Here is a 24,136-nt window from a genome sequence, read left to right as displayed (position 1 = left end):
TGTATAAACATCTAGACATCTTCCAAATAAGGAAGTTAGTTCATAAAAGGGATGATACACTAAGGGATATAGAAGGGGCAGAGGAACAGAGGGAAAAAAAAGAGAGAGAAGGATAAACAGAAGAAAATATGATAGAAGAAAATGCACTGGGAATGTGAAAAGGAAAAATTCGCCCATAAAATGGAAGCCAACTGCAGAATGGATTTGTAACCAAAATTCAATTATACGTTGTTTACAAGAAACACAACAGAGTTAAAATAAGGGACTGGAGAAGAATCTGTTAAGTTACAGTTAAAGTAAAATGGTGGAAGTAGCAATCACAATGTCAGACAAAGCAAAAGCAAAAATAAACCTTTAATTAAAGAGAAAATCAGGAAAACTACATTTTGTTGTAAAGTACCATAGAAAATAAAGTAATTATCAATACTGAGCATAAATGCATGAAATGGAAGAGCATCCAGGTGCACTAATCCTGGAGTCAGGGTGACCTGAGTTCAGATTTGGTCTCAGACACTTAATAATTAACTAGCTGTGAGGCCTTTGGGCAAGTCACTTAATCCCATTGTTTTGCACCCCCACCAAAAAAAAATTGGAAAAATTAAGTGAGTTATAGGAAGAACCAGTAAAAGTATACTAGCAAGGGACCTAAACTTTACCTTCTCAGAGCTTGATAAATCTAATCATAAAATAAATAAGAAAATGGAAAAGTTTCAGAAAACTAAGATTGATAGGAGAAAACTGAGTGGGAGTACATAACCTTACTTAGTCATATGTGGCATCTTTATAAAAATTATCATTATATTAGTGTATAAAAATTTAACAAAATGCAGAAAAGCAGAAATATTAAATGCAGTTGTTCAGACCATAATGGGATAAAATTACATTCAATAGAGGATCACAGAAACAAATTTAAAATGAATTATTATCTAATCCTAAATAAATGAAAATCAAGTAACAAACTGTAGAATCAGTAATTTCATCAAAGATAAGGAAAATAAATCCACATAGCAAAATTTGTGGGATAGGTTCACCCAAAGTAGTCCTTCATTTTCTAAATATGTGTATCAATAAAAGAGAGAAAGAATAGATCAATGAATTGTACATGCAACTAAAAAAAACTAGAAATGGAACAAATTAAAAGTCCTTAGATAAACCCAAAAATAGAACTCTTGAATATCTAAAGAGATTATCAAAAATTGAAAGTAAAAAGATCATTGAACTAATAAGTAAAATTAGGGAGTGGTTTTTCTGGAGGAAAAAAACAATAAATAGATAAAGCTTTGATTATTTTGATTCATTTTATTTTTCACTAGTTACATATCACTTTGGATTCCAAACTTTCTCCCTTCTTCTGCCCCACCTCCCTCATTGAGAAAGCAAGTAATTTAATATAGGTTAAAATGTATATTCATGCAAAATATTTCCATAATAGTGATGTGTGAAAGACAACATACATACATACACCCCCAAAAGAAACCTCAAGAAAAAATCAAGTAAAAAAATGTATGCTTCAATCTGTATTCAGATTTCAATAGATCTCTCTCTCTCTCTCTCTCTCTCTCTCTCTCTCTCTCTCTCTCTCTCTCTCCCCCTCTCCCCCTCTCTGTCTGGGGATAAATAGTATTCTTTATTATGAGTCCTTGAGGATTGTCTTGTGTCACAGCACTGCTGAGATAGATTAAGTCATTCACAGTTGATCATTCTACAATAGTGTTATTAGTTTTTAAATAGTACATTTCATATTGTATCTTCTCATATAGGTCTCTCCAGTTTTTACTAAGAGTATTCTATCCATCATTTCTTATAGCAGAATGGTATTCCATCATATTCCATACTTTAATTTGTTCAGCCATTCCTCAACTGATGGGTATGCCCCTCAGTTTCCAATTCTTTGTAACAAGAAAAGAGCTGCTATAACTATCCTTATAGGTTCTTTTCCTTCCCATTTTCCTCTCTTCTGGAAGAGATCTAGTAGTGGCATTGATAGGTCAAAGGTTAGGCATGGTTTTATAGCCATTTGGTTATAGCTCCAAATTGATCAACAGACTGTTTGAATCATCTCACAACCCTCCAGAAGAGTATTAATGTCTCATTATTGCTACATTCTCTTCAGCATTTGTCATTTCCCCTTTCTGTTCTATAGCCAATCAAAAAAAGTATTAAGGTATTACTTTAGAACTGTTCTAATTTGCATTTTTCCAAAGTGAGTTAGCACATTTATTTAAATAAGGGCATAGATAGTATTGATAGCTGCATCTAAAATATTCATATCTTTTAATCATTTATCAATGTGAATGGCTTGTTATTCTATAAATTTGATTCAGTTCTATGTTTTAAAAACAAGGCCTTTATCAAACTTGTTTCAGTATTCCTCCCCCCAGTTACTATAGCTAACTGTAATTGGTTCCATCCTGCCCCCCACTCACTTTTGTATTTTCTCTCTCCTTTCACACTTTCCATTTTCAAAAATATTTTGCTTCTATCCCTTTCCACAATCTGCCCTCCTTTCACTTTGCCTTCCTCTCATCCCTTTCCCTTTCTGCTTTCCTGTTAAGGTAAGATAGGTTTCTGTATCCAATTGAGTGTTCCTGTTATTCCCTCTCTGAGCCAATCATGATGAGAGTCAAATATGCCTCCCACACCTCTCCCCTCTTCCACTCCACTACAAAAGCTTTTTCTTGTCATTTCATATATGAAATAATTTATTCCATTCTACCTCCCCCTTTCCCTTTTTCTGAGTACATTCCTCTCTCATCCTTTAGCTCTTTTTAATATTATGACTTCATATATATATTATATATATATAATATAATATATATGTGTGTATGTATATATATATGTATATATATGTGTATATATATATATATATATATATATATGTATATATATATACTCCTTCTAACTATCCTAATAAGAAAATTCATATGAGTTTTCAGTATCATCTTCCCATGCAGGAACAAAAACTGTCCTTTTTTATGCTTCACTTGAGTCTCATATTTGAAGATCAAGTTTCTGTTCAGTTCTGGTCTTTTCAATAGGAAAGTTTGAATGAATTCTATCTCATTAAATAGCCATCTTTTCCCCCAAAAGAGTATGCTCAATTTTGCTGGATAGTTTATTCTTGGCTGTAATCCTAACATTTTTGTCTTCCAAAATATTTTGTTCCAAGTCCTACAATCCTTTAATGTAGCAGCTGTTAAATCTTGCGCTATCTTGACTGAGGCTCAACAATACTTGAATTATTTCTTGCAGGTTCCTTGCTATATTTTCTCGACCTTAAAGCTCTGAAATTTGGCTATAATATTCCTGAGAGTTTTCATTTTGGGATCTCTTTCCTCACTCTGCTGACATCTGGAATATCCAAGCCCCTTATTCCTTTAATGTGTGGAAGCCTCTAAATCTTGTGTAATCTTGTGTAATCCTGATTGTGTCTCCATGACTCTTTCAATTTCTATTTTACTCTCTGATTCTAGAAAAGCAGGGGAGTTTTCCCTAGTTTCTTGAAAAATGATCTTGAAGTTTATTTTTGATCATGGTTTTCAAGTAGTCCAATAATTTTTAAGTTATCTCTTTCAGATCTATTTCCTGGATCAATTGTTTTCCCAATGAGATATCTCATATTGTCTTCTAGTTTTTCATTCTTCTGATTTTCAATGATTGTTTCAATCATTTCAATGATTATTTCTCACAAAAGTCATCAGTTTCCCTTTGCTCCACTCTAAATTTTAATGAATTATTTTCTTAAATGAACCTCACCTCCTTTTCCATTTGGTCAATTCTGCTTTTTAAGGTATTCCTATCTATTTGTACCACTTTTTCTATTTGTCCCAGTCTGGTTTTTAAGATGTCATTTTCTTCAGTATTTCTTGGTCTCTTCCACCAAGCTACTGATTTTTTTTCATTATTTTCTCATATCACTCTCATTTCTCTTTCCAATTTTTCCTTTCCCTTCTTTACTTGATAATCAAAATCCTTTCTGAGTTCTTCCATGTTGTGAAACCAATTCATATTTTTCTTGGAGGTTTAGGATGGAGTAGTTTTGACTTCGTTTTCTTCTGGGTATGTGTTTTGATCTTCCTTATCACCATAGGAACTTTCCAGGGTCAAATTATTTTTCTTCTGTTGTTGCTCATTTTCCCAGGTTTGATTTTAACTCTTTGTTAATGTTTTTCTTCCAGGTTGGAGACACACTCTCTCAAGCTTTGGGGTTGTTTTGCAGTTGTTTTCAGAGATACTTCTATGGACCTGCAAATTTTCAGTTCTTCCAAGTTGGTATGATCTAAGGAGAAATTTTTACTACTCTCCTGGTCTGTTATCTGGTCTGTGGTGATCACTTCTCTGCCCTGAAATTTGCACTACCTTGCCACAGCAAGCTCTATTGTGCTGTTACTCTTTCTTTTTCTGGCTCTGGTATCCAGGACTTCGACCCAGATCAAGTAGGGCAAAGCAAAAGAGTTCTGCCTTAATGATAGCAAAGAGACCCCTGTAATTTCCTGATCCTCTTACTGTCCATGGGCTGAGAGCTCCAGAGCTGATTCAGTGGGTTCCAAGGACTAAGGAAATGATCCTGGTCTACTGGGGCTATGTCTTTGCTATTAAGGCCTGCATTGGATTATGCTCCACTCTGACCCTGGTGTAACATATATTTCTTGCTATGGTTCCAAGGTGTCTTTAGCAATCCCTGGGCCAAAAGGTCTGGAAACCACTACTGTCATCACTGATTCAGTGATCCTACTCTCAGTTGCTGGATTGCTGAGGTAGGTCCACACCTGAGTGGCCTGTGCTGTACTGTGCTCCTCTCTTATCCTTGTGCAACTTGTTAATTGTTTTTTTTAAATAAATAAAAATTATCAGTATCAAAAATAAGAAGTGTAAATACATCAATGAATATAAAATTAAAATAATTAATAATTATTATTAATTTTTAATTATTATTAAAAGTTATTTTTCCCAAATATATACTCATAAAATTAAAATCTAAGAGGAATAGATGTTTAGAAAACTACAAATTCCCCAGATTAACAAAATAGAAAATGAAACTCTTAAATAAACTTATCTCTGAAAAGAAATTGGACAAGGTATCAAATGAACTCCCCCCCCAAAAAAGAGTTCTTTAAAAGATCAGCATCATCTGTTTAAAACCAAGAGCAAACATTATGTTTTATAAGGATAATCTTATATCCTTCTAATAATATCAAGATCAAGGATGTCCTTTTACCACCATTATCCAATATTGTATAAGAAATACTAGTTATAGCAATAGTATAATAAAAAGAAATTTATTGGTTTTTAAGGGACCTCATTGATGTTTTGTCCAATTTTTTTCACAGATAAGGTTATTCAAGTATTCTACTTCTTTTGTTAAACTGGAAAATTTATATTCATCCTACTTTTTGATTTTAGGGTATATATACATATATATGGATATAAATGTATAGATAAAAAATGTCATGGTAACATTTTTTGCTGGGGCAAAGAATTAGAAACTGAAGTGATTCCCATAAACTGAGAAATAGTTGAATAAGGTGAGGTGCATAATTGTGTTTAAATATTATTGTTCTATAATAAATGATGAGTATGGTTTCAGAAAAACCTGTACAACTTATATAATGCAAAATGAAATGATCAGAAACAAAAGAACAATAACAGTAATACATTTAAAAGGATTGTGACTTAGCTACACTGATCAATTCAATAATCCAAGACAATTTTAATTTACCTTTGATGACGCTTTCTTCAGAGAGAGAACTAATGAACTCAGTGCAGATTGAAGAATCTCTTTTCACTTTATGTTTCTTTCTTTTTATTACTGTTGGGTTTTGTACTATTTTTGCAACATAGTTAATATGGAAATGGTTTAGATGACTTCACCTGTATAACTACTATCATATGCTTGTCTTCTTAAAGTGTGAAAGAAGTGTAGGAAAAAGGGAGAGAATTTGGAACTTAAATTTTTTTAAATAAATGTTAAAATATAAATAAAAAGAAAAGAAAAGGATAAATTCTATTTTCTTCTTGGCTAGATGCTGCAAAATTTAGTAAATGGTCATGAGAGCATACCTGTATAGTATGGGAATCACTTGCTTGTCCAAGAATTTCCAGGAGAACTGGATCAGATATAAAGAAGAATCTGGGAAACACAAGCCGTTTCTTCTCCAAATACCTTAAAAATAAAGAGAACTTCATATTACCAAGTGTTTATTTTTAAATCAATTATGCTATTCTTTTAAATAAATTTTATCTGGGGGGGGGGAAGATGGCATGTGAGGGCAGGAATTCCCAGAAACTCCAAAAAGCCATCAAATTATGACTCTAGCCAAAATTTGGAGGGGCAGAACCCACAGAAAGACTAAGTAATACAATTTACTAGTTCAAGACAACTTAGAAGATCTGCAATAAAAGTCTGTTTCATCAGAACCAGAGGTTGGAGAGAGCAGCAGAGCAGCTGCCATGCAGCCTGGAACAAATCGGCTTTCAATTAGAGGAACAGCTGTGGGACCACCTGAGTTCCTGGGGGTGCCTGGATCCATGGCAGAGGGAGCAGTTTCCAGAGCTCTTGGCCCAGGAATCACTGAGGACAGTTTGAAGGTGTGATGAGAGAACTCTGCTGAACTAAAGTGAGCACAGAACAGAATGCTGTCCTCAGAGTAGCCCTGTGGTGAGAATCTGCAGCAGGAATCAGAGGAGCCACCCAGCACTTCCAGAGTGCCCAGTCCATGGAGGTAAAGGGATGCAGAAGAGGCCTCTCTGCTCTACCTGAGGCAGGACTCTGCTGTTTGCCCACACTCAGATCCAGGTTTCAGTCTGGGTTCCCATACTACCATGGTAGAGCAGGAACCATCCTCACGGCTCCAGGGCAGAAAGGAGGGCTTATGGTCATCCACATACCAGAGCACAGGCCAAGAGAGCAGTCAGAACTTCTCATAAGAACTTGGTGGAAATTAAGGTACCTGTGGGGTGTCTCAAAAATCTCCCAAAGCCTTGGAAGCATGGTAAATCAGTTATAGGCTGAAGGAATAAACAAAGCACAGAAGAAAAAGAACCTGAGCATAGAAAATTACTTTGGTCCCATGGAGGATCAAAATACACACTCAGAAGATGACAAAGTCAGAGCTTCTGTATCCAAAGCCTCCAAGAGAAATAGGAAATGGGCTCAGGCAATAGAAGAGCTCAAAAGAGACTTTGAAAAACAAGTAAGGGAGGTAAAGGTAAAATTGGGAATTGAGCGATGCAGATAAATCATGAAAACCAATTCAGCAGTATGGTGAAAGAAATACAAAAAATACTAAAGAAAATACAATGTTAAAAACCAGTTTAGGTCAAATTAAAAAACAGCCCAAAAGGCAAATGAGGAGAAGAATTCCTTTAAAACTAGAATTGACCAATTGGAAAAAGAGATAAAAAAGCTCTCTGAAGAAAATAAGTCCTTCAAATGTAAAGGAAGCTGATGACTTTGTGAGAAATCAAGGAACAATAAAACTATACCAAAAGAATGAAAAATTAGAAGAAAATGTGAAATATTTCATTGGAAAAACAAGTGACCTGGAAAACAAATCCAGAAAAGATAATTTAAAAATTGTTGGGCTACCTGAAAGTCATGATCAGGAATAGAGCCTAAGCTTCATTTTTCAAGAAATAATACAGCAAAATTGCCCTGAGATCCTAGAAGCAGGGGGCAAAACAGAAATTGAAGGCATTCACTGATCACCTCCTGAAAGAGATCCCAAAATAAAAATTCCTAGGAATATTAGAATCAAATTTCAAAACTCCCAAGTCAAGGGAAAAATACAAAAGCTGCCAAAAGCAAACAATACAACTACTGTGGCTCTACAGTCAACTGCACAGGATCTGGCAGCATTTACATTAAGGGCTCAAAGGGCTTGTAATATGATATCCTATTAGACAAAAGAGTTTGGTTTACAAGTGAGAATCAACTACCCAGTTAAACTGAACCTTCTTTTTTTTCCAGGGGGAAAAGATGGACTTTCAGTGAAACAGGGGACTTTCAAACTTTCCTATTAAAATGACCAGGGCTGAACAGAAAGTTTGATCTCCAAATAAAGGACTCAGGTAAAGTACAGAGAGGGTGGATGAGAAGGATTAATTATGAGGAACTTAATGATGCTGAAACTTATTAAAGATAATTAGGCTGTTCTTTTGCTCTATCCCTACTTTTCTTAATAACTAATCACGTGTATTCCTGTATGAGAAGAAGATACTGATAACTCATATGAACCTTCTCATTTATAAGAGCAATTAGAAAGAACATGTTTAAGACATAGGAGGAAACTGAATATAATGGTATAATATAGTATGAAGAGGTAGTCAATGGATGATAAAGGAAAGTACTTGGAGGAAGGAAAAGGAGAGGAAGAATGGGCTAAGATATTTCACATAAAAGAGTCCAGAAAAAGCTTTTGCAAGTGTAAATGGAAGGAGGGAAGGTGAGGAGGAATGAATGAGTCATCATTCTCATCAGAATGGCTCAGAGAAGAATTAATATAGACACTTAATAGAGTATAAAAATCTATCTTACTCTAGAGAAAAATGAGAGGAAAGGGATGGAATAAGGGGGGGACAGAAGAGGGGAGGGGAAGTAGGTGATAGAAGAGAGGGAAGATCATGGGGAGAGGGTGGTCAGATACAACACATTACTGAGGAGGGACAGGGTGAAAGGAGAGAGAGAATAAAATAAATGGGATTGGGGAGGAATAGAATGGAGGGAAATATAGCTAATACTAGTGACTGTGGGAAGAGATACTGAATTTAGGATTAAGAAGGCAACTCATCCCTGAGACAGGGCTGATGGAATCTGAATATAGAATGAAGTACATTTTTTTTCTCTCTCTCACTATTCTTGAGGCTTCTCTAACATTTTCTGGGGGAAAGAGCATATATGTTTACTTTCACAACAAGATTATTACAGCAATATAAAATAAATAAACCATAAAAAATGTTTTATTTTTTAAAAATTTAATTGTCATTTCTCAATAGATATTTCCCCTTTCCTTAACCAATGTATTTATTATAACATTGAATAATACAGAGAAAAAAATGCAGTACAACAAAATTAACCAATACTTCTAACAAGTCTAGGAGGCTATATAGTGTTCTACATTTATATTTCCCTACCTATCCAAAAAAAAGGTTTAACTTTGGTATCTTTTAAAAATATCATGCTTGCCATTATAAGCAAAAAGTATTCACTATTTTTAAAAAATTTCCATTTATGTCACTTTATTTTTCAATTATCAAGACTAATATTAGCATTTATTCATGTGAAATATTAGATTTTCAATGGGATGTTAACTTTTATATGTTATGTGTCCATTTTTCTCTGAAAAGTTTAGTGCCTTCTAAGGACACTTCATATACAAAGGCAATGAAGGCAATACTTCTATTTTTCTATCCTAGACCCAACAAAGTCATAAAAACTAGTCAACCAGTAAAAGCAATACACTGTTTAAAGGACTTAGCATAAAGTTTTACAATTTCTTCCTGTCCTAAATTCACATTATTTCCTACTTCTTATGGGTTCAGATCAAGCTGGGACTACAGTGACTTAAATCAGATGTTGAGGGTGGTTGAAATTTTTCAGTACAGTTTCTTGAGGTTAGGGATGTACTCACTGATTCACCTTTGTCTGTCTATTGAAGTTTTGTTAAGAGGTGCTTAATACCTATTGACTGGACTTCAAGTGGTCACTCTCTTGATCTTTTTTTTAAACAAAGAAATTGATTATGAAAAAGAAAAACCTAGACTCCTATAATTATGCAATCTAAATATTGTCAGTATTATGATCTGATTTAGAACTTAAAAAAATCATAGCAATAAAAGTTAACAGGAACTTGGGAGGATTGAGCAGACAATGGTAGATGAATACAAAAGTGGATCACAACCTTGTAATGATAGTGTTAGATTACAAAAACTCAGAATAAGGTATTAAGAAAACTGGTAAAATTAAGAACAACAAAAAAGCATTTTAAAGAAACAAAATTTTGTGAATGAAAGGCTAAGATTGTTTCTCAAGGTGGATGGAATAATACTTATGCCAGAGAGGAAAAAAAGAGTTGCTCAATTTTAATTTTTTTTCTGGTTTGGGTGAATTTTTGATCAACAGGAGCTTGGAAAGAAATGAATGATGGATAATACCATGATTAGTTATTAAGAAACATAGGGATGGAACAAAATAGCAGCCTAGCTATCTTTAATAAATTTCAGTAACCAGGGTCAAATGACTTAGGTAACTGAGAAAAATGGAAGATTTGACAACGCATTATTAACATGTGATTTGAAAGTTTGTGGAAAATACATGTGGGGCTAATTCCATTTTTGATAGGATTATTAAATTAGGTCAATCAAGTGTAACCCAAGTTCAAAGCCCATTGGTATAGAACTCTCTCCTCATTGGTAGAGATTGAAATGCTCTGAATCTATGTGAGGAGTTGGTTAGAATGAGGAAAAAAAGAGAAACAGATTTTTTTTCCAATTTGTCAGTTTCTTAGGGGGCTTCTGGGTTCTAACTTCAAGAGAAAAGATGGATGTTGCCAATCCCATGTCAATTTCTCAAAAGGGAGAAAAAGACTCTAGGAGGAAGCCAAAATGAGAGTAGCTGGTAATCTTTATCAAATAGTCACCACAATAAATACTTCAGGTATATGTCCCCATGAGAAAAGGCATGAGACATTCTCTTTCTTGAACTGGAAGAGTTCCTCCTCTTTATATTTTCTGGTATATAGTCTCATGTGTACTTTCTCAAATTTCACTTTCACTATTGATTTGGACTAGGGTTTCTTTGCTATTTGCTATTTGTGTTCATTGTGGAACTTGGGTATTTGGCAGGACAGGAGCCAAGCGCTAGATATAAAACTTGAGGTCTTCCTTTCCCAATTAAAAGAAAAAACAATCAGAAGTTTAACTGGAACCTAAAATCATTTCCTTAGACTAACAATTTAAGGAAGCAGATTTAATTCTAGCTTGGGACTTCCTCTCTCTAAAGAGAATCAAGAGGCCTAACTTCTGGCTCCAACTTCTTGCTGCCCTTGCAGTCTCCCTTGGATAAGGGTAGGAAGAGGAGATGATAGAAATCTATTTTGGCTTTCCTGCAAGCCACACTGGACAGCCTTTGCTATATAAGGTCTACTACAGAAAAGGTCTACCTTGATTTTAGCAAAATATTTGACAATATCTTTTATGCTATTCTTGTTTTAGAGAATATAATTGTATTACTGGTATGTGAATCAGCTTGAAAGATTCAAATCTTAGACTAACATTATTTACTCCCTACCTAGTACATTTAAGTTAATTTTATTTAAATAAGCTTTATTTTCTTATACTTCTTTTTCATAGGAATCAGTTTTCCCTAGTTGCAAGGTAAGAATTTAATTTAGAAACTATGATAATTTCCACAGACAATGGCTTCAAAGGCTGAACTACATGGGTTAAATATATCTGTATATATCTTTGCTCACTTACTAGTCCACAATTCTATGGAAATTAAATTCAATAAAAACAAAAACACATCCAGCAACCTAGAAATATCAGTTTTTCTTAAGGAACTTCTGAATAGTACCTCTTTATTAAACTCCAAAATTATAAGTTTCTCTCATGTAATCAACTCCTATAACCCATGATTCTAAACTGGTTACTGATCAGTCTATTAATTGCAATTAATTCTATAATACTATAGTTAAGTGAACTCAAAACTGTTTGGATGAATTCATTCAAGAAACTGGCATTAATGTTGTCAACATTGCAACTTATCTATTTGGAGGGGATTTGTGCTTGTCCTTGTAGTGCTTAATCTTTATACTAATGATTTGGATGAAGCCATTAACAGCATAAGTATTAAGTTTCAAGGTGACCCAAATTTGGGAAGGATAACTAACACACTAGTATAGAGTAAGGACATTAAAAGTGTTGGATTGAATCCAATGAAATGAAATTTAAACATGTAAACTACAAAGCCTTTCACTTGGGTTGAAAAAAATCATCTGTCCAAGTCAGAAAGGTAAAAGGGGTATAGCTATACAGCTGTTCATCTGCAAGCTCAGTAGTTTGTTACATATGATGTGGTAGTCAAAAAGGCTAATATAAAATCTTAGAGTACATTAAGAGAGATACAGCATGCAGAAAATAAAAATAAAAAGTTGATTCCACTGTACTCTTTTGTTTAGATCACATTTTGAATATTTTGTTCCGTTCTGAGTGCCAAATTTTACTAAGGACATCAATAAGATCGAGAGCTTCCAGAAGAGTGATACAAGGATGTTAAAGGGTCTATGTTCAGATCATGTAACATGAGAACCTACAAAGGACTTGTTAAGGATTAGTTGGAGAAAAGAAGACTGAGGAGGCAGCTGGATGGTGCAGTGAATAGAGCACCAGCCCTGGAGTCAGGAGTACCTGATTTGAATTTTGGCCTCAGACACTTAATGATGACCTAACTGTGTGACCTTGGGCGAGTCACTTAACCTCATTGCTTTGCAAAAACCTAAAAAAAAGAAAGGAAAAGAAGACTGAAAGAGAACATGAAATTTTTAATCACATATTTACTTTGAAATAAAATGTCCTTCTTATATCAATTTTCTTTGCTAAATAGACTTATTTTTTAAAAAGGCACTGTATCAATTCAGAATCAAAAGCTTGATTATTTGAAGCATTTTGTACTTCTTGTATTAAAGTACTGTCAAGAGGAAAAGTAATTAGGCTTGTTCTACTAAGCCTCAGATTTTAGATCTAGATGCAATGGGTAGCAGCTTCAAAGAGACAAATATAGTCTTGATATAAGGAAAGGAATTCAAAATCAGAACATACTGCCTTGGGAGAAAGTAAATTTCCCTTCATTAGAGATCTTAAAGCAAAGGCTAAATGGATCCTTTTTAGATATGATTTTGATAGAGTGCTTATTCATGTATGGATTAAGTGAGATGGTTTCTGAGGTGCTTTTCAACTCTTCTTCTATAATTCTGACTTAATAAAGGTATATTTGAAATGTCAACTTATACATACCCTGTAAGTGACTTCTGACATACTTCCAGCTGCTCATGTAAATGAGGCAAGAGTTGTCCCATAGTTTCATCTCCAACACAACAACTGATTACATTAGGATTCTCATGTGCTCGTTGCATTATTTTTATCCATGACTTATCAATGTTCTGAAAACGTTTTGCTTCCTAAAAAACAAAATATTTTGCTTTGGTTTTTGATAGCCAAAGTGCTTAAGCTAGAATTTCATTATTCCTCTCCAAACTACTGACTGAACTTTCAATTTATTTAAGTGGCTGAAAGCATTTTAGTGATACTCTATGAAGAATTGATCCAGTTCAGAGAACAGCTTTCTGAAAACAAGTTCTTAAAACAATTTTAGCTCAAGAACTCCCAAAACAAAAGATCCTCTTATGTTTTTGCAGAAAGAACATTTAAATTATGAGAGGAAAATAGATTTTTTCCTTTCATGAAAACTCATTTTATATTTCCTTTGAAAAATGATAACTTCATTTTGGTTTCAAAAAAAAGTGAAACTCATAAAATTGTAGGATTCATTTTCATTACAAAAGAAAATTGATATTATTAGCTAAGGGCATTTGTTGTTTGTTTCAAAGTTTTGTTGATTTGTTTTATGCCAATTATTTCCTGATATACACAACTGCTATCTTCCTTTGAAACAATGAACAGTTGAACAGAACCACAGATAACAAATTGCACAATGATTTGTTTCCTCAAATAAGGGGTCTTCCTTTCCCAATTGAAAGAAAAAACATTCAGAAGTTTAACTAGAACCTAAAATCATTTCCTTAGACTAACAACATTTAAGGAAGCAGATTTAATTCTAGCTTGGGACTTCCTCTCTCTAAAGAGAGTCAAGAGGCCTAACTTCTAGCTCCAACTTCTTGCTGCCCTTGCAGTCTCCCTTGGCTAAGGGTAGGAAGAAGAGATGATAGAAATCTATTTTGGCTTTCCTACAAGCCACACTGGACAGCCTTTGCTATATAAGGAATACTACAGAAAAAGTTTGCTTTGATTTTAGCAAAATATTTGACAATATCTTTTTATGCTATTCTTGTTTTAGAGAATATAGTTGTACTACTGGTCTGTGAATCAGTTTGATAGCTTCAAATCTTAGACTAACATTATTTATTTCCTACTTAGTACATCTAAGTTAATTTTATTTAAATAAGCTTTATTTATTTCCTTATATACTTCTTTTTCATAGGAATCAGTTTTCCCTAGTTGCAAGATAAGAATTTAATTTAGAAACTGTGATAATTTCCACAGACAATGGCTTCAAATGCTGACCTACGTAGGTTAAATTTATCTGTATATATCCATGTTCACTTACCAGTCCACAATTCTATGGAAATTAAATTAAATAAAAACAAAAACACACCTAGCAACCTAGAGGTATCAGTTTTTCTTAAGGAACTTCTGAATAGCACCACTTTATTTAACTCCAAAATTATAAGTTTCTCTCATGTAATCAATTCCTAAAACCCATGATTCTAAACTGGTTACTGATCAGTCTATTAATTACAATTAATTCTACAATACTACAGTTAAGTTAACTCAGAACTGTTTGGATGAATTCATTCAAGAAATCGCCATTAATGTTGTCAACTTTGCAAGTTGTCTATTTGGAGGGCCTCAGGGATTTGTGCTTGTCCTTGTAATGCTTAATCTTTATACTGATGATTTGAATGAAGCCATTAACAGCATACGCATTAACTCTGAAGGTGACCCAATATTCTCCAGGAGCAAGATTAATCAATGCAAATAATCTGAGTTCGGTGGACTTTTGAGTATGGCTTACATGTATGTGCATTACAGTCCTGTGTTCACTGTGCATATTCTTCTGTGTAGGGGTCATTTTGAAAAACATTTTTCCATCATTTTCAATACATGAGATACATTATTTATAGGCTTAGCAATTCAGGAAAAACATGTGTAATATTTTTTTGATTTAAGTTTTCTCTAATGGAGTACTTTTTCTTTTACTGCAATCATGAATATTGTCAATAGAATATATACAATTAATAGATTTTTTTCTGAAAATAATCACTATCAAATTTGATCACAATCCATCTTCAATTTAATAAATTATATATTTAGTACCCTCTCCTTTTAATGCAGATTTTATATGTTCTCCAACTTGTCTTAACTAGTTAACTTAGCTCAAATAATCACCTATTGGTCAACTATCTAGTGATGAGTGCTTACAACTCTGGCTAGGCTGGTCCTTTAAGACAGAAACTTTAGATAGCTGCACTGCCAATATTTAACACCTTTTCTGCCTTTTGGAACTGAACAAGATTTTGTCCTATGTAAAAAAGAAATAAAATCAGTAATGCCCCTCTGAGTCTAATGTAAAATCAGTTTATTGGTCCCACTTCCCTCCAACTAACAAAAATAACTGATAAATTTGCTGCATGATTTAGTGAAATTTCTGTATCTTTACACTTAGACCTAGTTATTTTATGAAGTTTTAGCATCTATTTACCTGAGGTAATTGTTTTGCAATATCTCCACCTACAAAAACAGCTTCAAGGTAAACCCAGAGGTTTTGGACAACCAACCACTCTTCAATTATATCTGAAGAAGTTGACAGATTAAATACCCAACTCTGTATACTCTTTTTAAATGGAGCATTATACCTAAAAAAAAATTAAGATAATTAAGCAACTAATATAACGCAAGGCCAAGAATGCTAAAAGGAGGAAATATTACTGGAAATTCTAAAGTAAGGCCTTTCAAAAAGGCTTTATCCAAAAAGGCAATCTTAAAGAGTCAGGATGATGTGGATACAAATCCTTCCTCTGATAATGACTAGTGGCATGACCTGGGCAAATCACAACCTCCCAAAGTAGCTACTGCTAGATCAGAGGTTGATCTACATTGAGAAATGGAGTTTCCAGACATTTCTATACCAGTGAAATAGGTATAGGTCTGGTCTCCTAACTCTTCCTACCCCTCTCACTGCAAAGAAAAACTACCTAAAAAGTAGTCTCTATCAAAGCTTTTATTGAAATTTTTACTTCTGTGTTAAGGAAGTCTTTTTTCCTACTTATCTAAAAAATTCTCTTTTTTTATACCAAAAAACACATCTTAATTTTCATGCTATCATTACCTCAAAGCCCTCTAGCAGTTAGTTATCCTTTCCACACTGTGACTTTCCCCAATGAAATTTATATATAGTGTGGAGTGGCTTAAAAAATTAAACGGGCAGACTTCTTGGGTGGGGTCAAGATGGTCACACCAAGCTAGGAAGCATCTGGAGTTTTTCTTGAAATAACTTTAAATGAAGCCTCTAAAGAACCTGTCTTTTAGTGACAGAACCTATCAGAAAAAGAGTAAAACAAGTTCTTAACTCAAAATATCTTGAAGAAACTTCAAAAAAGGTCTGTCTCACATGGATAAAAGGGAAGTATAGCTCTGTATAGATAAGAGAAATGGGAAGCCAGTAGAAGGCTGTTAGCCACAGTGCAACTCAGATAGGCCAGTGCTAGAGCAGACCAGCAGTGAGGGTCCCAACTTTAGCACAGAAGGCAAAGTTCAAGCTGAGGAATGTTGGTGCAGCAGGTTGGACTGGGTTGGGCTACCCTCACACATGAAGGAAACCATGAACTCCTGAAATGTCAGAGCAGAAAGCCAGGGACCAGATCCCAACCCCAGCACAAAAAACTTGGGACCATATATACACTGAACCCCAGGAGTAGAGCTCAAATTTCAAAATGACAAAAATAAAATAAAATAACCTGAAAAATAGATCTAGGAATACATAATGTATAGATTATGTGTGTACCAGAAAGTCACAATCAGAAAAAACAACCTACACATCTTTCAGGAAATAATGAATAGGAATAGAAAGGAATATACCTACATGACTATGCAAAAATGACCTTGTAGAAAATCTTAATCAAATGCAGAAAAGTTGGAATTTTAAATTTATCTTTTTCAAATCATAATGCAATAAAAATTACATGTAATAAAGGACCATGAAAAAATAAACCAAAAATTATTTGGAAACTAAATAACCTGATTTTAAAGGATGAATAGATAAGACAACAAGTCATAGAAATAATCAAAAATTCATTCAAGACAATGACAACAGAGAGACATCATACCAAAACTTGTGGGATGCAGTCAAAGTAGTTATTAGGGTAATCTTTATATCTCTAAATGCTAACATGAATAAAATGGAGAAAGAGGAGATCAATGAATTGGGCATGCAACTAAAAAACTAGAAAAAGAACAAATTAGAAATACCCAAATTAGAAATAATGAAAATCAAAAGAGAAATTAATAAAATTGAAAATAAGAAAACTATGTAACTAATAAACCAAGAGTTGGTTTTATGAAAAAACAATAAAAATGATAGAATTTAAAAAAAAAGAAAAAAGAAAACCAAGTTACTAAAAAAGGGTGAACTCACTACCAACAAGCAGTAAATTAAAATAATTTGAAGCTATTTTCCCAACTGTTACCAACAAATCTGACAATATAAGTGAAATGGATGAATATTTTCAAAAAATTGTCCAGATTGAGAGAAGAAATAAAATAATGAAACCTATTTCCAAAAAAGAAATTGAACAAGTCAACAATAAAATCTCCAAGGAAAAAAATCTCCAAGGTCATTTGGATTTGCAAGTGAATTCTACCACACATTTAAAGAACAATTAATTCCAATTCTATATAAACAATTTGAAAAAAATAGGTGAAGGAGTTCTGCCAAATTCCTTTTATGACCTTACTTTTCTGACAGATATGGTCCTGATAGGCCAAAAAGAAGAAGAAAAGTGTGTTCTAATCTTCCTGATGATTATTGATGCAAAAATTTTAAATAAAATTTTATCAAAGAGGTTACAGCAACTTATCACTTGGATAATATACTACAATCAGTGGGGTATGAATTAGGTAATTGGCATAATTATTCATGTCAATAAAAAATTAACAGAAATTATCATCTTAAGTAGATGCTGGAAAAACCTTTAACAAAATACAGTGATTAAAATAACTGGAGAGCATAGGAATAAATGGAATTTTCCTTAAAATGATAAGCAGCATCTAGCTAAACCCACCAGCAAGCATTATTTGTAAAGGAGATAAACTAGAAGCATTCCAATGAGATCAGAGAAGGTAAAACAAGAATGCCCACTATCAATGCTAATATTCAATATTGTATTAGAAATGTTAGCTTTGGCAATATGAGAAGGAAAAGGAAAATGGGCAATAAGGAAACAAAACTCTCACTTTTTGCAGTTGATATGATGGTATATTTGGAGAATCCTAGAAAATCAACTAAAATATTACTTGAAGCAATTAACTCTAATAAAAGTTGCAGGATATAAAGCAAACTCACATAAATCTCATCAAGATTTCTATGTATGATCAACAAAGTCCTTCAGCAAAAAGACAGAAAGAGAAATTCTATTTAAAGTAACTGTTGGTAACATATACTGGGAGTCCCCCACCAAGACAAACCCAGAAACTATATGAACACTATTACAAAACTATTACAAATAAAATCAGATCTAACCAACTGGGAAAATGTCCATTGCTCATGAAGTAAGCAGTACCAGGATACCATTGTAAACATTAACATTAACAGATACAGCTCCTCTCAGCAGTTCAGTGATCAAGGGCAATCCTTGACCTGTCCAAAACCAGGAAAACAAAAAACAAAGAACAAAATCAAACCAAACCAAAAAAAATCCCCCAAACCTATGGCATCTGAATGAAAAGCAAAGCATATTATGTTCACTTTTTAAAATTTCTATTCTCACTCTTAAAATTTCTTTATTTTTTCTTTCTTGTGTTTTCCCCTTTTTTTTCCTGATTCTTCTTCCATAATAATGACTGATATGGAAATATTTTAACAAGATTGCATAGTGTAACCTATATCAGATAAAGAAGAGAGGGAGGAAAATGTGAAAATCAAAATCTTATAAAAATAAATGTTGAAATCAATTTTTACATGTAAATAAAAAATACAGTAGAGGAGTTGTTAAAAAATATGCAGCAGTGGTCTCCAACACACCTGGTTGCATGAGTGTATGGAGCAGGGGCTTCAAGTACCATTAGGACCATCTAGTACATCTAGGCCCTGTTCTGTAGCCACCACCCAATCTTTTGTGGGAGCAAGAGGTTTGTAGTAGGAGTGAAAAAAAGGGTCTTCCTGTTTGGATGCGCTGATCTGGAATAAGCCTGCTACAAATGGAAGGGATGCTCCTTAGCTGCAGAGAACCCTCTGTTCCAGAACATCATGGGAGTGACCTTTACATGGGTGGAAAATTGGAGAGAAGACAGCCAGAATTTTCTCACCAACAACAGCATGGTACTTATAATTATGGAATAATTTATCACTGTCATAAGAAGGCTCTAAATGCCTCCTTCCTTCCCACCCCGATTGACATGAGAACAATATCTAGTGGAGACATAATAATGTTAGCAGCTGCAGCAGTCTTCATTTAGAAAACACTTTAAAATTTTCAAACTCTGCCCTATATCTAGGGGAGAAGAAGTTGAGAACAAGGTATGATTATTATTATCTCCATTTAATTCCTAAGGAAACAAAGTGAGAAATGTTAATTGATTTGACCAAGATTATACAATTAATGTCTAAGGTAGAATTCAAACTAAGGACTTCCAGAGCCCCCACCACTAGGCCTTCTAGACTAATGTAGTATTTGGAAGCCCACCTTTTTGTTCTGTATTGCTTTAATAGTAGGCCAAGAAGTAGTGTATAGAATCTGCAAGTAGTCAGATTTCTGTCATTGAGAGGAGGCTTGGCTTAGAGTAGGCCAGCATTTAAGGAAAAGAAGCTCATTTAACTGCAAAACTAAACTTCAGAAAACAGTTTAGATCAAATTATAAAAAGCTAGAAATTGAAAAAAATCTCCAAAATTACCTGTTACTTAGCAAAGAACTTAGGATCATTAAACTGTCTTCCATCAATGTAATAATTTCTACTGATTCTGTTCCTTTTAACAGCAGTTCTCCTTTTCCCTTAAATACAGCAAAACTCAGAGTCTGGTTAGTCCAGTTCTCAATTACTTGAGCCAGTTTAGCTTCAATATCCTTTTCCTTGCTAGCTGATATACAGATATCCTACAAAGAAAAAAAAATGAGAAAAAAGGAATGTTTTTTCAGATGTTCACTACTTATAAGTAAATTAAACACCGTAGACAAGTTGTGGAAGATTTCCAAACTCTAAACAATGTAAATTCCAAATTTCCTTCAAAGTAATGAGATCTAGACCTTATACAGAATAAACTGAGTAAGCATATTCTTCTCTTTAGTTACCCATAATCCTATAACTATTACCTCCCATGAATCAAATATAATCTTGAGAGAGAGAGAGAGAGAGAGAGAGAGAGAGAGAGAGAGAGAGAGAGAGATTAGTTTGGTGGATATAGGGAGAAAGATAAACAGACAGACATAACTCTGCCCTCTATCTTCATTTTTAAGTTTCATTTTAGAAATCAAAGGATCCATAGAGATAATCTAGTCCAATTTTTCACATTAAACCTAACAAAAAGTCTAAGAATTCATATTCTAGAGAACTGGAGATAGAAGCACAACCTTTATCAAAATTTTATATGCCTATTATAAAATTTCCTTTATCAAATCTGACAGGAATATATCATTCTTTGAAGTTCTTTGAAAACTTTAGAGTGCCATATAAATGCTAGCTATCTTTGACTCATTAGGACCACTGGGTCCTAATCACTATGTCCCTACATACCCTCTGTTTTTTTTTCATTTTGGTAGAAGTGACATGGGTGAATTAACAGGTGTGGAGATGAGAATCTGGACAAAAAGGCTGCTTTACTGTTATCAACATGACATTATTCTAAAAAGTTCAGATGAATATCATCTTATACTTGAGGAAACTGGGACTCAAGTAACTTGTCCAAAATTACAGAAGTAGTAATTGTCCATTCTCCATGCTTAATTTCTTCCTAGTCCAAAGTTATAGTTCAGTCTGACGATTGCCACAAATACAAGATAATTTGTCTAAACTACGATGATAATTTTGACATACATAATTATACTCATACCTCAATATCATCTTTGTGTTTAAGGAGTGGTGCCTCCATGATATTTCTTAAACAAAAAGTATCAGAATCCAGATCAAATGGAGTTCCTGTGAGATCTGAAATTCGTTTCCAGTGTCTTTGTTTCATTGCTTTATTAGTCATCATTTCTAACAAAGGGCATGACTCACTGAAGTCATCAATTCTTTTTTTAAGATCCAAATAGGCTTGCCAATCCTTCAGTCCTTTAGGAAGCCTGCGACACCTTTAAGAAAAATAACAAAATGTTTATTCTATTTATAAACTTATTCACTTAGTCTAAATATAACAAAAAAGAATAAATAAACAGAGACAATGTCACTGTGAGGGGCATCATTTGTTTTGCTTAATTTCCAAAAATTAATTTTGTCATATTGAGGGGAAGTTTTCATATCAGATATACAATTAATTAGTCAATTCTTGAGAATCATATTTAGAAATAACATTATACTGCATTGTTTGGTGGAAAATGAAAGACTTGAGGAGTCTAGCAGGGAAGGCACATCAAATTATAAATTATAAGGCTATATATCATCAATTATTAAGTATTAAGCATAAGCAAACTAGTAGATAATAGCCAGATCTTTAGATATTAGTCAACATAAAAAAATAACTTAAATGGGTTTAAACTCACCTATTTTGAAATTCCTGAAGTTCTGAGTTAATGCTTTCAATATCTACATCTCCCCAAAGTATCTCATAATAACCACTAATATTGCCCATTACAGTATCATATAGTCCATATAGCTTTTGCAGCAAATTCAGTTCCTTCCTAGGTAGGAGAAACCAGTTTTAATATTTATTTAAATACTTTGCAAAAGACATGCATAACACCACACAAAGAAATTCTGAAATATAGACACATATCAATATGCATTTATGTGTACATATTCACATAAGTATATATTTATATACACAAACACATACACATATGGAAAAAAGCAAATAAATATACATATACACATACTCATACTCATACTCACAACTGAAATTCCAATAAATGAAAGTTGGCATGTTCTAGACAAGTTTTAGATATATTTTTCTCTATTGGATTAAAACCACACTAATACTGAAAATCCATCCCGAAAATCTAGGAGTCCCTTTTTAGCTGAAGCATAGGATCAAAATCATCAAGCTCCACAAATTCCTAGGTCTTGTGGGATTTTTTTTGTTTTTGATAAAACCTAGGATTTCATCTGAGAAGGAAATCTCCCAGTTATTAACTCTACCAAACAATGCACCTTCTCTGCAATTTACAGTGGTCTGGGATCCTGACAAATTAAATAACCTTTTTTGAGATTATACAGGTACTATCAATGTTTTCAGTCTCTTTTCTGGATTAACCACAGGTTGCTAAATTGATTCAAGCTATTCCTGATATACTGTCTTTTTCAGCATATTAACTGTCTTGCATTAGTTCTGTGTTCTCTCCAGGACTCAACAAGAAGGTACAATCCTTTAGAAAACTTGAGGGTCTTCTAGGGTGGAGTCAAGATGGTGGTATGAAATTATCATAAACTACCAATCCCACCAAAAGAAGACAAAAATCAAAACAAGTTTTCAACTGTAGACATTATGGAGGATGTTCAGTGAAGGTTTGTCTCTTCAAGGAAAGGGGGAAGTCAAACCCAGCTTGGCAGGAGATGGGGAAAACCAGTGGGAGGCTTTTAACCACATTGCAGTCCAGGTCCCAGCAGCTAGACAATAGTACATGTCCTGGCAGCTAGATAGCAAGCCAGCAGGGAGGGCCCCAACCCCAAACTCTGAAACCTGGGAACACTGGGACAAGACACAGGACTGGGTTGGGAACAAACCACTGCATAGGCAGAGCCTGGATGTAAAGGAGGAAACAATGCCTGGATTACATAGGTAACATCTTGGTCAACAACAAGCTAAGTGTAGGGGGCGGCTAGGTGGCACAGTGGATAGAGCACCGGCCTGGAGTCAGGAGTACCTGAGTTCAAATCCAGACCCAGAAACTTAATAATTACCTAGCTGTGTGGCCTTGGGCAAGCCACTTTAACCCTCATTGCCTTGCAAAAACCTAAAAAAACAAAAAACAACAAAACCCCCAACAATAAGCCAGGGACCAGACCCCAGCCCCAGCACAAAAACCTTGGGCCTTTACTCCCTATGCCTCAGGAACAGAGCTCAAACAATCAAAATGAACAACAACAAAAAAAACCTAAAAGAACACTAACAATAGAAAGCTACTATGCTCATAGAGATGATAAAAATGCCACCTCAGAAGAAGAAAGCAGTGAAAAATTTCCTACGTGGGAATTGTACTCAAATCTAAAACCTCATAGAAGAATTTAAAAAAGAATTTAAAGGGGCGGCTAGGTGGCATAGTGGATAAAGCACTGGCCTTGGAGTCAGGAGTACCTGGGTTCAAATCCAGTCTCAGACACTTAATAATTACCTAGCTGTGTGGCCTTCAGCAAACCACTTAACCCCATTTGCCTTGCAAAAATCTAAAAAAACAAAACAACAAAAAAGAATTTAAAAACCAAAGAAGAGAAGAAGAAAAATGGAAAAAAGAAATGTGTGCCGTGCAAGAAAATTATGAAAAATTGACCAAAGAAATCAACTCCTTTAAATGTAAAAATAACTCGAAAAAGAATGTAACTCTTCAAAAAACAAAATTGACCACTGGAAAAGGAATGCAACTCATCAAAATCACAAATCTATCAACTGGAAAAGGAATGCAACTCATCTAAAATACAAATCAACCAACCTGAAAGGGAATGCAACTCAGCAAAAAATAAAATTAACCAACTGGAAAAGGAAATAGAAGAAAATAAAACCCTCAAAATTAGAATTGGACAAATAGAAACAAATGCATCTATGAGTCACCAAGATTTCATCAAAAAGATTAAAAAATGTGGGACAATTGAAGAAAATGTGAAATATCTATTAGGAAAAACAAGTGACTAGAAAACAGATCCAGGAGAAATAATTTATTTGGTCTACCAAGAAGCCTAGATCAAAAAAAAAAAAGATCCTGGAAAATTTATTTCAGGAAATTATCAGGGAAAACTGTCCAAATCTACTAGATCAAAAAA

General features: G+C 33.9%; 1 protein-coding gene across 1 annotated transcript in view; it reads right to left on the bottom strand.

Annotated features, from left to right (window-relative positions):
- Positions 1–24,136, bottom strand: part of LOC141523566 (dynein axonemal heavy chain 8) — a 412,522-nt gene that overhangs the window by 233,456 nt on the left and 154,930 nt on the right. The window contains exons 34-39 of the mRNA XM_074236848.1: positions 21,706–21,843; positions 21,057–21,297; positions 19,904–20,103; positions 15,497–15,650; positions 13,012–13,175; positions 6,061–6,163 (exon numbers count right to left, since the gene is read on the bottom strand). Of these exons, the coding sequence (XP_074092949.1) occupies positions 6,061–6,163; positions 13,012–13,175; positions 15,497–15,650; positions 19,904–20,103; positions 21,057–21,297; positions 21,706–21,843 (1,000 nt within the window). The remainder of the gene's footprint in view (positions 1–6,060; positions 6,164–13,011; positions 13,176–15,496; positions 15,651–19,903; positions 20,104–21,056; positions 21,298–21,705; positions 21,844–24,136) is intronic.

This window comes from Macrotis lagotis, chromosome 5 (assembly GCF_037893015.1).
Source record: "Macrotis lagotis isolate mMagLag1 chromosome 5, bilby.v1.9.chrom.fasta, whole genome shotgun sequence".
NCBI lineage: Eukaryota > Metazoa > Chordata > Mammalia > Peramelemorphia > Peramelidae > Macrotis > Macrotis lagotis.
The sequence above is the reverse complement of the archived record's forward strand: the minus strand, read 5'-3'. Positions and strand labels throughout refer to the sequence as shown.